The sequence below is a fragment of the Cajanus cajan genome, chromosome 7 (genome assembly GCF_000230855.2).
Source record: "Cajanus cajan strain Asha chromosome 7, NIPB_CcT2T_4, whole genome shotgun sequence".
Taxonomy (NCBI): domain Eukaryota; kingdom Viridiplantae; phylum Streptophyta; class Magnoliopsida; order Fabales; family Fabaceae; genus Cajanus; species Cajanus cajan.
Genome location: NC_138523.1, coordinates 60,597,003 through 60,611,696, shown reverse-complemented (window position 1 = coordinate 60,611,696; position 14,694 = coordinate 60,597,003). Strand labels below are relative to the sequence as shown.

The window sequence follows — 14,694 nt, the reverse complement described above, 5'->3', positions numbered from 1 at the left end:
TTACAAAATAAAAATAAAAATAATTTTAAATAAGATAGAAAAATTTAAATTTAAAATAAGATATGAATTTATTAAAATTTATAAGTATAAATATATTTAATATGAATATTTTTTAATAAAAATAAATAAAAATCGAGTCATGCGGTTCAACCAGTGACCTACCGGTTCAACCTTTGACCCACTGACCCAATACCTTAACCGGTTCGATGACCGGTCCAGTTTTTAAAACTATGATATTATGTATTAATATTAGATAATAAAAAAAAAGTACACAATTAATTGCCTCAATTTTTGTCAATGTAGGTTTGTTTAACTATAATTTAATTTAATGCAAGGTAGAAAACCTATTGCATTTATGGTAAAACACACCGGTACTCCTTAATATTTTTCTGTCATTGCGCACAACTTTTTTTTTTTTTTTTTTTTTAATATTTACAACAATCTCCCTTATACAGTAGTATAATGTTTATGGGCATTAGAGTAATACTCGTTAAATAAATAAAAAATTAGTATAAGAATAAAAAAAATATGTATATTAATTTCATGAAATTATAGTCAGTATAATTTATTCTTTATATTTTTAATTTAATAAAATATATTAATTATTAAATTTTTTAAGAATATATACTTTAATTAGTTAGTAAAAAATAAGTATTAATTAAAAATAATAAATAGTATAGAATATACACTCTAATTAGTAAAAAAAAATATACAGATATTAATCAGGAAAAATAAATAATTCATTTGAATTTTTTTAGTTCGTCCTGGAATATTCAGGCAATCTCTTTGTAGTATAGCTGACCCCAAAATTTATCGCAGCTGCATACACAAGGCAGGATTCAAATCCCTGACTTTGTTTAAGCATGGATCAACCCCTACCACTGAACCATACGCTTGGAGTTTCATTTGAATTTATATATAAGTAAAAATAACTAATTTTATATAAATTTAAAAAATATTAAATATATTTAATTTTTAAAATTTCACATAAAATATATATTACATTTTTTAAAATGATTCTAACTACATGATAGATAATATTTTTATTTATTATTATATAATATTTTTAAATTAAGAATATTAAATAAAATTAGCTTGATTAAAATTTATTTATATTTAAATATAAAAATTTTAAATATTTATTTATATATACATTTAGAGAGAATAGTATAAAATCAGTTTTAGAAAAAAAAAAATATAAATATAATAAATTTATTGTTATGAAATGTATTAACTAATTTTTTAATGTTAGTAAATTAAGAAATTTTATAAGAGTTAGTAATAACCATCGAAATAAATATATGTCTTAGTTGGAGAAATATTTGTGATTACTAAATAACGATAAAAATGGCGTGACGGTTGGGAGCAAAGAGGAAGTAGAAACGGCGTGGCTGTGTGATCCAAGAATTGTTGAAAGAAGAAGGTGGTTCATCATGTCGGCCTTGAAACTGGGCACCACTGCTTTCATCTGCGTCCGCACAGCCACCAAGCCCAAGCCCAAGCCCAAACCCCTCCTATGGACACCCAACAGAGCCTCACCCCTACACTCCCGCAGGTACATGCCTCCCCTTCCCAAAAACCAAATCCTAGGGTTCACACTCAGAAACAAAGTCGCATGTTTGGGAAGGGCTGGTCTTGCCACTGATTTGGGTTCACCACAGCCACACGTCCAACCTCAGCCCCACCCCCCAGAACCTGAACCTGAACCTGAACCTTCCAAATTGCTTACGTTGCCAACAATTTTGACACTAGGCCGTGTCGCCGCTGTGCCACTTCTCGTAGCTAGTATGTTTCCTTTTCTATTTCCACTTTTTTGTATATTTGTATCGCCACACTTGCGTTATAATATCATGTTTATGTGTAGCTTTCTACATGGACGGTTGGCGTGGAACTGCTGCCACTACAACTATTTTCGTCGCTGCATCACTCACAGATTGGCTTGATGGCTATCTTGCTCGCAAGGTACTCATTACTCTTTTCAATTCAATTCAACCCAAACCTTATTATCATCCGCCCTCAAATTTAGGATAATCTTTTGTTTTTGTCCTTCAAATTTAAAGTTAATATTTTTTAGTCCCTCAAGATCACTTGTAGCATAACTCATAATGACATATTGAAGCAGTTATGAAATATCCGTTGAGTTTAATGTGAATTAGTAAGGCCACTTGTAGGGAAATTTTGTACGATAAATTTAATAATAAATGAATTTTATTTGATAGATTTACTAATGATATTTGAACAAATGGACTAACATTTTTTTTTTTTAATTACAGAACTAAAAAAGTCAATTTTTAATTTGAAAGAACAAAAACAAATTTGTCTCCAGTGGTATTTAAGACTTGCCATTATTATTAATTATTGATTTTCATTATTTCGAAATGCAGATGAAGTTAAAATCTTCGTTTGGTGCTTTCTTAGATCCAGTAGCTGACAAGGTATTTTCTCTCTCCCTATCACACACACATTTGATGAATTCAAGTCTCTTTGGGTTAGTGACGTGCTGTGAGTACAACTTATGTATTTTTTTCTGAATGTATAATAATTTCTACTTTATGCAGCTTATGGTTGCTGCCACACTGGTCTTATTGTGTACGAGACCTTTGGATGTTGGTGTGTTTGGACAAGCACCGTGGCTGCTGACTATACCTGCGATTGCCATAATTGGTAGAGAGGTAAGGCATACTGTGATTTCTAAGACGGGCGTGCATTGCTTAATTCAAGTTCAGCTTCCATCGATTTTTTTACGTTAACTCTTCACGCAGTATGCTCTTTAGGGAACCTAACAAGGGTCCTGCATGTTATCACCAAACTCGTGCATTTCAATTGCATCATAGTAATTAAATATTTCTTTTTCTGATATCTGCTGTTATTTGTTCTATGATGTTTAGTTTGTAAGATGTGTAGGAAACTTGAGTTTTTTCTTCTATTATGGAACTGAAGTTTTGGCATTATAGAATGAAGCTAACGAGCCAAAGTGGAGGCTTGGTTAAATTATCTGTTTTCCTGGAAATCGTGCAGATCCAATCTTTAATATGTAACTATTGTGAAACATGAATGAATGAAAGGAGAATTCATATTTTGGATCTCCTGCTGTTATTTGTTTCACACAGAGTAGATGACTTATTATTCTTACCTATAGCTCTGGAGGTGGAATGTAATTACCTAATTATGCTCATTGTTCTGGTGCCATTGTGTGTAAAATTCTTGAAATTCTTTAGCACATTGTCAGTATATATTATTGAACACAAACCATGAAAACTTATTTGAGATTCTTATTTATGTGGTAAACTATCGATATTTTCACCTGTCTCTCCTTTTGCATTCAGCATCATACCTTGTCTAATTTAATGGCTTTGTATTAGTTTCCAAATAAATTTTCTTATAGTTTTCTCTTGAAACTGGCAAAATAGATAACCATGTCTGCAGTCAGGGAATGGGCTGCTTCCCAGGATAGCAAGCTTTTAGAGGTTTGTTTTACTTCCTGTACACTTGATTCAACTGCCTTATATAGTGAACCTGAACTTATATCCTGAAACTTTAAATAATAGGCTGTTGCTGTAAATAACTTGGGGAAGTGGAAAACAGCCTCACAAATGACAGCATTAACCATCCTTCTTGCGACCCGGGACTGGAGGTAACATTTATATCCAAACTTTAGATATGTGATACATAATCTTATGTGATTGGAAAAAGATTCTTCAGGTGTGAAATTGTGACAAGTTGTATGTAATAAGCCTTCATTTTTGCCCCCTCAAAATTTTGAACTCAAGCTCTGTCATTGACTAATTGAATTTTACTCTCTTTTCCCAATTTTCTTTTCAGCCATGGAGGAGGAGCTGCCATTGTAGTAGGCTCTGGTGTTGGTTTGCTTTATACTTCAGCAGGGCTTGCCATATGGTCGTTAGTTGTATATATGAAGAAAATATGGAAGGTGTTGTTGAGGTAACATGCATGATGCTCCATGTATTCACATACATCCACTTCTCTCGTGGGTTCGATTCTTGCAAACATTTACCTTTGTCATGAAAGGGCGGCTGCATTTTTAGTGACATGTAAATGTAAAAAAAAAATTTCCTGCGCAATTTCTAACCACAGTGCCATTTCTCCTACTCCCGTTTGTTATCTGCACAAGTTTTTGGTCCTCGATCATCCTATCCTAGGAGAGAAAAAAATAAGGGCCACTAGCCATAACGTTACAGCAGTGATTTTTTTTTTTTTTAGGTGCTAACTACGATTTATAGTCCCTGAAACTTTGCAAATTGCGACCAGAAAATTCACTACAGGTATTATTGAAGGATAGTTGACCTATCAAATTTGTTCTGACACTACTATTATTTAACGATGCATAAATACACTGGTTAAATTTCAAAATATACACATGGTTAATGTGCATTGCTGTTTTACATGTGCTCTCACATCAACTACGATGTGAACAGAAAAGAGACTCGAGTTTTGTGCACCTGACTAATTAATTACTGTATTATTTAAGATTTCATAACAATAATTTGCAATACTTCTGATGTACGTATACTGCATCGAATATATTAAATAACGTGGGATGTGATGAGCAAAACCAATCACACAGCATAGCACATGTATTTGGTGGCACATACGCTATCAACAATTTACTTGGCTCTGCCTCAGGAATATAGTTTAAGTAAGGTTCATGAGTAAATAAAGACCGTGCAAGCTACCACCGTCACTTGCCCATTTTCTAACATTCTATATACTTATTTGACTGTTTATAATTCAGGTACGATAATGCTGGTCTCAACTAAAACTAATTACTCGAACGGGTTATTTTGTTGTGCCATTCTAAGTCCTGACCTGGAATTGGATCCTAGGTACAGGCTATGCGGTACTTATTATGTAAACCATGAAATGATCCAACAGCAATGACGGTACATAATTTTTCTTATATCCAACTTGTGGTAGAAAAAAAAAAAAAAACTTCACGTGTCTCGATAGTTTGTACAATTATCAGACATATAGTTATTAAGGGTAAAATAGGAAAGAAAAGTAGACACTAAATAAAGAAATTCATTTTATTATTAGTATAAATAACTTCAAGTATTACAAAAAAAAAAAAAAAAAAGGTTAAATATGTTCTCCCACAACACAAGAAGTTGTATGTGCTTAAATAATTAGATAATGTCATTATCCTATGAACTTCATTGACCCATATACTGTTAGCTTAGTCATAGCCAATTGAATATCATAACCTTTCACCATAAATAAAAATGGTTGAAGCATTTCAAAAAAGGGAGGATATGCTATATCCACCCTAAGTTTACAGGAAATTTTTGACGAGTTCAAATCAGTGTAAAGATGCAAAAAAAAATTATAGATAAAAATCAATAATTGCAACTAGCTCAATAGATATTCATCAATTAATCTCATTAGCGTGTAGTAGTAACAAATTAAGCTGCATGATCAGAACATTACAATAATAGTCATTTTCAAAGTTTAGAAAATTTGGGGAAAATTTCTAGCATTTCCTCAAAAGAATATGTTTAATATGTAGATAAAAATTCTTAGTACAAAATGATAATTTTGAGTAATAACATTGTTATTATTTTGGTTGAAATAACAACTATTTGTTTCTTAATTTTTATCTTATTACAATCTTTTCCAATCTTTTTCCCTTACTGATAAGCTTCACAATATCCGATGGATAAAAAAAATTAAAAAAATAAACATAAATAAAATAAAATAAAAATAAAAATTAAAAAAATAAAAAAAGCTTCACAATAGGTGCGCAAGGTGAGTTAAATGCTCGTGTAACTCATGGTGAGGATTAAGTTTCTAAACCCTCATGACAAATCAAAGTTGTTTTGATGTGCTAATAGTTACGGTGACAATGGTAACGTATACAATTTTCTCAAATAACTTTAAAAGAAAACATCACTTATCTGCTATCATTAGGCCCAGCCTCAATCGTAATAATCTTGGTGAGAACCAAACAAGTGTGTGTGAGAAAGAAGAAATTTGTTGTTAATTCTATTATCCCGTGAGAGGGACTAGTGGATGGAAATTTACATCAGGAAAACAAATTCAAGAGTCAGATGAGATGGGTTGATGAGCCAAAACACTTGAACTATGCATCTATAATACCAATTTCATAACCAACATCACCACCTCCTTTGACCGAAACCAAGGGCACACGTGAATTGGCACATGTCAAAAAAGTTGAATCAAGAAACAAAACTATAACCGTGATGTCATCATGGAAATGTCTCCTCACACCTCGGTCAATCTTTTTCAAATCTGAGTATCTCATTTCTCTTTTCTTGGCAGCTTCACAAAGTGCAGTTTTGATAAGTTTCTTGGCTACTCCCTGTATAAACAGTATCAGAACCATGTGTTCAATAGTTTTTATACAAAAAAAATGGTCACCTAAATCAACCTTAACCATGTCAAACAATTACAAAGACCTTAATACAATGTTTCAGTCCAATGAACATCAAATGTTAAAACAAAGAAACAAACATCATGTGACAGTTATATACACAAAAGAAAACTCAACTAGATTAGAACCCTACATTATGCGGACAGTTCTGGACAATGTCAACTGCTTCTTGATTGCTGATGTGTTCCCATAATCCATCTGATGCAAATATAAGAAACTGGTCTTGAGGGAGGAGTTTCTGTACTAGTATTGTTGGTTCAGCTTTAAGGATTGGCTGCTCAAAGGGTTCTGATAGTCGAAATTTTGCCAACAAAGGTGCTTTATTAAACTCGGCCCTCTTTAGATAGGCATCACCAAGAGATCTTGAAACCTGCAATGCAAATAAACAACTTGATTAACACAACTCTTTAGTTCATCATGCTATTAAACACCCTTTAATGATTTCCTCTAATGAATACAAAGAAGCACTTAGCACACTAGTTAATTCCTACTTAAGTTTCCTGGTAGCAGTCACATATAACACCAAAGTTTCCTGGCTCAGTGCACGAGGCTCCCACCTAGTGGGGCCTGATTCTGAAAAGGGTAGATATACACAGCCTTACCACAACCAGAAACAGAATAAGCCTATAATGAACTCTAGGCAAACAAGAACTCTAGAGCCATAAATCATCATACATTCATTCAAACTACAAACACATTCATGAGTTTTCTATGTGGACAACAAAATAACCATAATTGGAAGCCTCAAATGAGGTTAGTGTGTTAACAAGAAACAGAATAAGCCTATAATGAACAAAATGATTCAATTTGGAGGGTGGGAAGGTGAAAGAACGGTCACTTTAGTCCTCTAACTTTTTCCATTGATTTCAAATTCCTCTCTTTTTAGGCCCTAAAAATTATAAGAATTCAGTCATGTTAGGCCCTAAGAAAAGACTAACGTGACTGACTTTTTGATGGTTTTTTGGTAAGTCCAGAGCATCCCTAGTCAAAAGTCAAAAACTAATCCTTTAAGGTATTGAGATTCATTTAAGATGTTGATATTTCCTAACAAATTTTTTCATGCACGCGAACATGAAGATTGAACCTCTAACCACATATTTAAGAGACACGATTATTTGTCAATGCCAATCATACCACACCATCTTTTCAATTGCTTGAGGATAAACATGGTTGATTTTTTGACAATTTAAGGACTTGAGGAGAGTTTTAAAATTAAAAATAGTCACCTGAATCAGACCTTTCACGCGCCAGACCTGGTGCTTCAAAACCACAATCTGCGGATCATCAGGATGCAATGAGCGCAACTCCTCTCTAACACATTCGAGGCTAGCATTGTGCTCTGTGGATAGTTGAACAGCTTTAATCTCTTTCGTAGCCTCAGTCACTCTACCTAATACTGCTCGAGAATCTCCTGCATTTGCAATAAAGAGCTCCCCATTACATATTATGCCTACCAGACAGCAAGCTCCAACTGACGCTATCTGCGGTTTGTGCAGCCACTGCCTCTCTACCAGAGAAAGAAATTGTTCTTCTGTTGCAAAGAATGCTTCATTGATAACATGAGCTGACATTCCATGATTTGCCGCAGCAAATTCTGCATTAAGATCCACCAATAGGTCAATAAAACAATATCAATCGGTTATAAAACTCATAAAGTTTGTTTGAATACAAACTTAAAAACTTCTTTTTACTGTTTTACATGGTTCTTAAAAGAAGAAAACAAACCAAGTATTGTTCCATTAAGATCAGTTTACATGGATTACACAATTCTATCAAAGATCCCATGAAGCCTTATTCCATTTACAGTAAAGAGCAATATAGCTGCTTAAAATAATAGTTCAGCACTTGAACTTGTGAAAAGAAAACCCAACAGAAGCAAACTATTCATGTTGTGCATACCATGAAATTTCAAAGTGAATCATTAATATGGCCCTTGAAATTATAGGGATTCGGTCAATTTGGTCCCCAACATTAACGAAATGGTCTAAAATTATAAATCATCGATTAATTTAGTCTCTCTGTTAGCTAGTGTTATGTAATGTTGTTAGAAAGACCGAGTTGGCTCTGTGTGACATCTAACTATGCATATGATTGATCACTACAATTTCAGGGACTAAATTGAGGATGCGCTTAATTTCAAAAGTATTTTCCAGAAATAGCAATTTATGTTGTGAGGTGAAGAAAGAAGAAAAACTTACTCTTGATATGTCTAAACAGACGTTCATTGACAAACCGGGCAGTTTCTGGACCTCCATGGCCATCGTATATACCAACAAAAGTCCCTATAGAACTTCCATCAGATGAGCTCAAGGGGCCAGATTCAAGTTGGCTTTGATCCTCCAACAAGTTGTTTGCTTGAATAACTGCCATTGAGAACTCACCATTGGCATGTCTTCCCAAATCTTTAGACCACAACAAACCATTAACACGACCACGCCCACTTCCATCTCCATTCCCACTAGAAACCTCATCTGTGTAAGATGATGGTCTCCAACAGGGTGAAACAATTCGCCTAATTGTAGCTGATACCATCACTTACATAGTCTCACATATACAACTGAGCCACAAATAATTCATTAAATAAATGTCAATAACAATACCAAAAGGCCTAGTTTCCTATCTACACCATCTACGTTACTGTGCCCAAGTCACAAGCTCCAGAAATCAAATGCCTATTAAGAAATACTGACACCATAATAAGTAAAAGTGGAAACCATCAAAGACGTTATTGCAGTGGTGTCCAAAACCTGCACCACCATTTGAGATCAGAACTAATTTAGAAACCCCATCATTAACTATCTATCAAACAAATCCAGAATGGGGTTTCATCAACAGTTATTGCTGGAAATAATCAAATTGAAACACGGGCAGCTCTTAAAATTGCAAACAAGATGCTAAACTAACAAAAACGTGATAAATTTGTAGATCATAAGAATAATAATCAACAAGTCCTTGCTACAAGTAGAATTAGATTTTGTCCCATAACAAAAATCTCGAAATTGAGTCTATATATATATATATGGAAGGGAAACTCCACCGAAGATGATCAGCCAGTCTCCAAGGCATGGAATAATTATCAACAAAGTCGGTACATTAATAACATGGTTACCAAAAAAAAAAAACAAGAATGAAAAGAAAAGGACCACATACAAATGCAGCAGACATTTTTATTTTTATCATACCTTAGATAGATGAATTGGGGAATTTAGTATATTGATAATTCCTTATGCCTTAAGAACCCACTGACGAATTTAAGGATTGGGTACAGTTCTGATGAAAAGGTGTGTCAGAAAGTTGAAGCTTCGATTGTAGATTTGGGGGAATAGGTTATGGTTTGTTTCTATTTTTACATTCCTTATTCCATGTAGTTTGTAACCATAAAAAGGGGAATTAGAGAAGAAGAACAAGATGAGTAGTTTTGGTTTGGTGGTGGAAGGAATTTCCAAAGGGCTTTTGGCTTTTGGGGTTGGTCGGCAGTTTTTGTTTTCTAAATTCTATTGCCTTGATGGGGTTTGGACTTTGACCTTCAACTAACCACCATTTTAGGCAACTTTTTCTCATCTTCTTAATTTAGTATATTGCGACCTTCTCTTCAGACAATCTAACGAACCCAGCGTTTCCGAAACCTCACTCTCTTTCACACTTTCTATTTTTAAAAATATCTTAGACTTCAATACAAGACGTCGGGGTCAAGGAGTTGTTTTGTTTTACTAATATATTCAGTTCTGCTTATAAAAAGACATTTGTTAGGTTATCTTATATGATCTGAAACAGTATGTATCGCTTGCATACAATGATTTTTTTTCTTTCTATATAGATATTATTTGATAAACTTAAAGTATTTATTTGATTAAAAACAAAGTATTTACTTGATTGTTAATTGTGGGTTTAAATATTCATTTGATTCTTAAATTTTCATGAACTTTATTTTTAGTCTTTATAATAAAAAAATGTTCTATTTTAATTTCATGTCATTTTTATTTTATTTTAGTCCACGTAATTTTATAAGTTTTATATTTTTTTCTTCTCTATAACAAATAGATGACAGAAACTAAAAGATAAAAATATTTTATTTTAATTTTTATAAATATCACTTTTGTTTTCTTATACCCTTGTGGTCTATTTGTAGCTAAAAGTTTATGAAATTTTAACTATTTAAATTTTAATCATCTATACATCTATACAGGTATAATAAAGGAGATACCTTTTGGTAATTACATTTTTGTTTCCTTTTTTAAGTATACATTTTTACCCTCAGAAATTTGAAAACTACTTACTCTCAAAAAAATTATCCACTACAATTACCTAATTTTAAATTTTAATAAAAAATTTGCTATAATCATCTTTTATCAAAATTTTACCGTTGCTGAACTTGGATCCTTGCACATTTAACTAGAAGCTCTATTTGTAAGCTATCTACATAATTTTTAATTAGATGGCAGTGTAAAAAACCTCCACACTTTCGGTGCGACGAATGCAAGAACTCTTGGTTCTAGTGTCAAGTTCCGTATGTAAAGTCCTTCGAAAAATTAATATGGAGTAATTTTAATGGATGACTGTTAGACGATTAGCAAGACTTCAGAAGTCAAGTTGTAGTCAATTGTTTGGTCAGTAATTCAGATTAATCTTCAAGTAGATTCATACAAAGAACGATTTTATGGATGCGTTAGTTTTACAAATGAGGTACCAAATCAAAACCGTATATAAAACTTAAAAGATAACACGTTAAAGTTAAATCTTAAAAGTGACTTCATATTTCTGATATTTGCTTCCTTCATATTGACATGTTCTAATTGGAAAAGGAGGTTTTGCTAGCGAGATTTATTCCTGAAAGAAAGATTCCACTGAGGATGATGATTTCCCAAGCACGATTGTCCGAAAGCATTAAAGTATAGGATTCAAGCAGCACTAGCGTGTCCCCGAACAGAGAATCGACCACCCTATCATAACTACTTTATTAATGGAATAGAACTGAGAAATGGCAACATTCATGAATCAAGCGCCTATTGAAACAATTGAAGAGCCTAACTGGGAAGACGTATTGGACGTGGATGCGACGCTACTGTGAGTAGCTTCCACACCTTCCCTGTGAAAAATGTGGCACTAATTTGATGCTAATTATGATTGCAAACACATTAAAAAACTAAAACCATCGAAGCCAAAGAGGGGAATTTTAGAGAGAAAATAGCTTATAAAAAAACACTAAACCACATCACAATTAAATGATCTTACAGAAAATTAGGCTCATACAATTATCGCCCGAGACAGAAAATTCAGAATACACAATAAAATACAGGAGCAGACTGTGGTTATGCAAGCAATGTCTGCCCCTCTACACGTGATCAACCCTGCCATCATCCTCACTGATTCCATCGCCAGCATGTCTGCAAAACAAAGACAATCAGGAAAGATTAGTGTTTTGAATTCCTTCAGAATCAACCATTGAGATGGCGATAAAATCTAAAACATAAATGCTTTGATAGTATCATAGTAGTAAAAAAATAATAACATCAATGTTGCATCAAAACGAACCGCCAAGAAGATGTTAGATTCCGAGCTTTTCTGTCCAATTGAAGATTTTCCAAAGCACTTGAGGCTTGAATTATGTCCTCAGGAAGTTCATCACCGTCATATCGCCAATTGTACTCATCCTTCCTATAAGCAGACATGGAGGATCCTCCTCTCCTATCTGAAAGCTAGAGTGTAAATTAAGGGAAATTTGAAGCACGCAAATAATGCAAGGTAAAAGTCAATTACAGAAAATACCCACCAGATGCCTGAGATGAAGGAACAGCCCTGCAACAAACAGGTGAAATACTTAAAAATTGTCTACTAAAAATGTGATCCAGAAGATGCAGGAACGCCAATAAATAAAATAATAAGGTAATACTAGACCAACATGTACATAAATAAGATCAGCTATTGCACCTTCCCAGGGGAGGTAAGCCACCAGCAACAGATGAGGAAGAATGCCTTCGGGTGCTACGGGATTCTGAGTTAGGTAAAGGCTCGGTTTCTGAACCAGTAAATCTCCTACCACTAGCCCTAGCTTGGGATAAATTCTACAGAAGCATATTCACAACACAATTAATCAAAAGTCAGTACACATTTGCAACAGTTCTGTTCAGTGTTAACTATGCATTACACAATATATGATCTACCAAGGGTTTCAAATCAATAACTTTTTACATTGCACGTGACAAATGTAAAGTTAACCACTATAATATCATCAACAAAAAGTAGCCAACTATCTAGACCATTTTAAGCAAACATCCCACTTCTTGTTTTCATGCTACATATTAGCTTGTTCTCTTAGTCACATATGTGCAAGTGCAAAAGTACAGCACAACTCAATCAAGGGATTTCGAATCACCTAAAAAATCAGGTTATAATACATAAGTCATTCCATCCACGATGCCTTTATTTTCAAGGTCATTTTTAATAATTGTGAGATCTAGACTATAGCCTATATCATTATCTCCTCAACCTTAACTACAATCAACAGTTTCCTTTCCAAATATGAAGTCTCACAAGTATCAACTTTCAAAATAGCATTTCCACATTTCCTAAAATCAAAATTAATCAAACTTGAAGACCCTACAACACTACATTTCTGCCTAGCTCCTCTTGCAACAATGCTTAGAGCTAGCGCAGCTGAAGTACTACAAGCACTGCAGGACACGCGTGCAAAGAGAATAGTCCACAACCTGTCATAAAATACGGCAACTGCACACTAGCTTTTGAACACTATAAAATTTCAATTTTCAACAAAAGGACCATGCAAAAGTTCAACCTCACACAACCTCAATTCCTATACTTTAGGATCCGAAACCCCTCAATTAAGTACAAAACCATTATCTAGAAAGACCCCCAGAGAAAGTAAGCACAAAGGAAAAAAATGATATCAGGAAAGCAACTAATCGAAAAACCTCAAGCTTCAAAAATCCTTCGAGCACATCCAGGAGTAGAGGACTATCCCTGTTTCTGTTGAGATCATATCCATTTTTGGCACTAAACTCTTTAAGCTCCCCCTTCCAAAAATCCTTCTCCTGCTAGAAAGTCCATTCAGCCAAACACCGTGAAAATCAACAAAAACCAACAGGAACACAAACAGTACAGGAAAAAAAAAAAAACACACACACACACACAGATTCATTAATTACCAAATTACATTCCGGAAGATAAACTTTCAGCGTATGATTGAGCTGCGCCCAGTCAAGGTATTCACATATCATCGCCGTAAGGAGTCTCCCTGCACAGCGAATTCCAAAAAAGAAATAAAATAAAACGAAATATATCCCTGCCCGGTGCATTCAATTTCATTGCATGATAGCCTAAAAAATGTGCAGGCATTTTCCACAAACGAATGATAAATCAGATCGAAAACATTAACAGCAAGGAAACACCGAGCGATAACCACAATTGAAGCTGGTAATATATTCACATGATGCAAGTAAAGGTAACAGCAAAACGAAAGAGTGTTAGAATATTGCAATATCGAAAACGCGGAAGAAGGTAAGGTAGGGATCGAGAGAAGAAAGGCACCTGGAGGAGAAGCGTGAAGCTGTTTAGCTCGATCGTTGCAGCTGCCGAGCAATGCAGGAGGTAGACCTTGGTCCTTCTCGATGACGCGATCCTCCTCTTCGATGGCTTCGAACACACTCGCTCTGAGTTCGGCCTGCGACAAAAATGGAAGAAAAACCCTAAGTTGCGTTGCGCATGCGAAATGAATGGATCTATGAAACCCTAGGGAAGGGGAATTAACGTACGCGGATCCTGGCGAGGACGCCTTTCTTCTCGAGAGTGCGAGTGACGAGTGTCTTCAGGTCCATCATTTCCCTCGTGTAGTCGTCCATTTCTTTCTCTCTCGCTCGCTCGCTCGCGCAACCAATTGCCACACCCAACTACTTCTGCTTTCCTCCTTCTTCTTTTCCCTCTTCGCTTCTGTGCTTCCTCGATTGCGAACGTTCGTCCATTTCATTTCATTTTGTCACGCTGGATTAGATTCATTATGGACCGGCTCGCTTCTCTACTTCGACGGCCCAAGCCCACTTTGTCATCTCCTTCTTTTGATGCTTTTTCCACAGAAAAAAAAAAAAACATCTCTTCTATTAATAGTAGGATTTATAAAATAGTTAATTAACTATACGCGGCAAGTGTAAAATTTTTTACACTAATAATCAATTATATCTTTTAAATTATTTTTTTATTTTTATTTTATTAAATAAATAAATGACATAACATCATTAAAAAATATAATTGACTATCAGTATAAAAAAACTTTA

At 34.2% G+C, this 14,694-nt stretch overlaps 3 protein-coding genes across 5 annotated transcripts; 1 reads left to right on the top strand and 2 right to left on the bottom strand.

Annotated features, from left to right (window-relative positions):
* The first annotated feature begins 1,322 nt into the window (after positions 1–1,322).
* LOC109815135 (CDP-diacylglycerol--glycerol-3-phosphate 3-phosphatidyltransferase 2) lies at positions 1,323–4,109 on the top strand. The gene is made up of 7 exons (XM_020379749.3): positions 1,323–1,785; positions 1,865–1,962; positions 2,385–2,435; positions 2,559–2,672; positions 3,411–3,467; positions 3,549–3,634; positions 3,823–4,109. Exons 1-7 carry the CDS (start codon positions 1,434–1,436, stop codon positions 3,944–3,946), a joined length of 882 nt encoding a protein of 293 aa, XP_020235338.2. The 5' UTR covers positions 1,323–1,433; the 3' UTR covers positions 3,947–4,109.
* A 1,781-nt stretch (positions 4,110–5,890) lies between these two features.
* LOC109815131 (putative protein phosphatase 2C 38) lies at positions 5,891–10,114 on the bottom strand. 2 transcript variants are annotated; one of them, XM_020379742.3, is made up of 5 exons: positions 9,592–10,114; positions 8,608–9,156; positions 7,636–8,003; positions 6,543–6,779; positions 5,891–6,337 (listed from the first exon to the last, which is right to left on the bottom strand). In XM_020379742.3, the coding sequence occupies exons 2-5, from the start codon at positions 8,939–8,941 to the stop codon at positions 6,098–6,100; spliced, it is 1,179 nt and encodes a 392-aa protein (XP_020235331.1). In that variant the 5' UTR covers positions 8,942–9,156; positions 9,592–10,114; the 3' UTR covers positions 5,891–6,097. The 2 variants fall into 2 exon arrangements, with proteins under 2 accessions (XP_020235331.1, XP_020235332.1); XM_020379743.3 differs by having other exon boundaries at positions 8,608–8,966.
* A 1,480-nt stretch (positions 10,115–11,594) lies between these two features.
* On the bottom strand, positions 11,595–14,384 carry LOC109815149 (protein TONNEAU 1b). Of its 2 annotated transcripts, none has more exons than XM_020379773.3 (8): positions 14,179–14,384; positions 13,955–14,087; positions 13,573–13,661; positions 13,339–13,461; positions 12,338–12,471; positions 12,180–12,205; positions 11,942–12,098; positions 11,595–11,793 (listed from the first exon to the last, which is right to left on the bottom strand). In XM_020379773.3, the coding sequence occupies exons 1-8, from the start codon at positions 14,263–14,265 to the stop codon at positions 11,742–11,744; spliced, it is 801 nt and encodes a 266-aa protein (XP_020235362.1). In that variant the 5' UTR covers positions 14,266–14,384; the 3' UTR covers positions 11,595–11,741. The 2 variants fall into 2 exon arrangements, with proteins under 2 accessions (XP_020235362.1, XP_020235363.1); XM_020379774.3 differs by having other exon boundaries at positions 13,339–13,458; positions 14,179–14,383.
* Between the last annotated feature and the right edge of the window lie 310 nt (positions 14,385–14,694).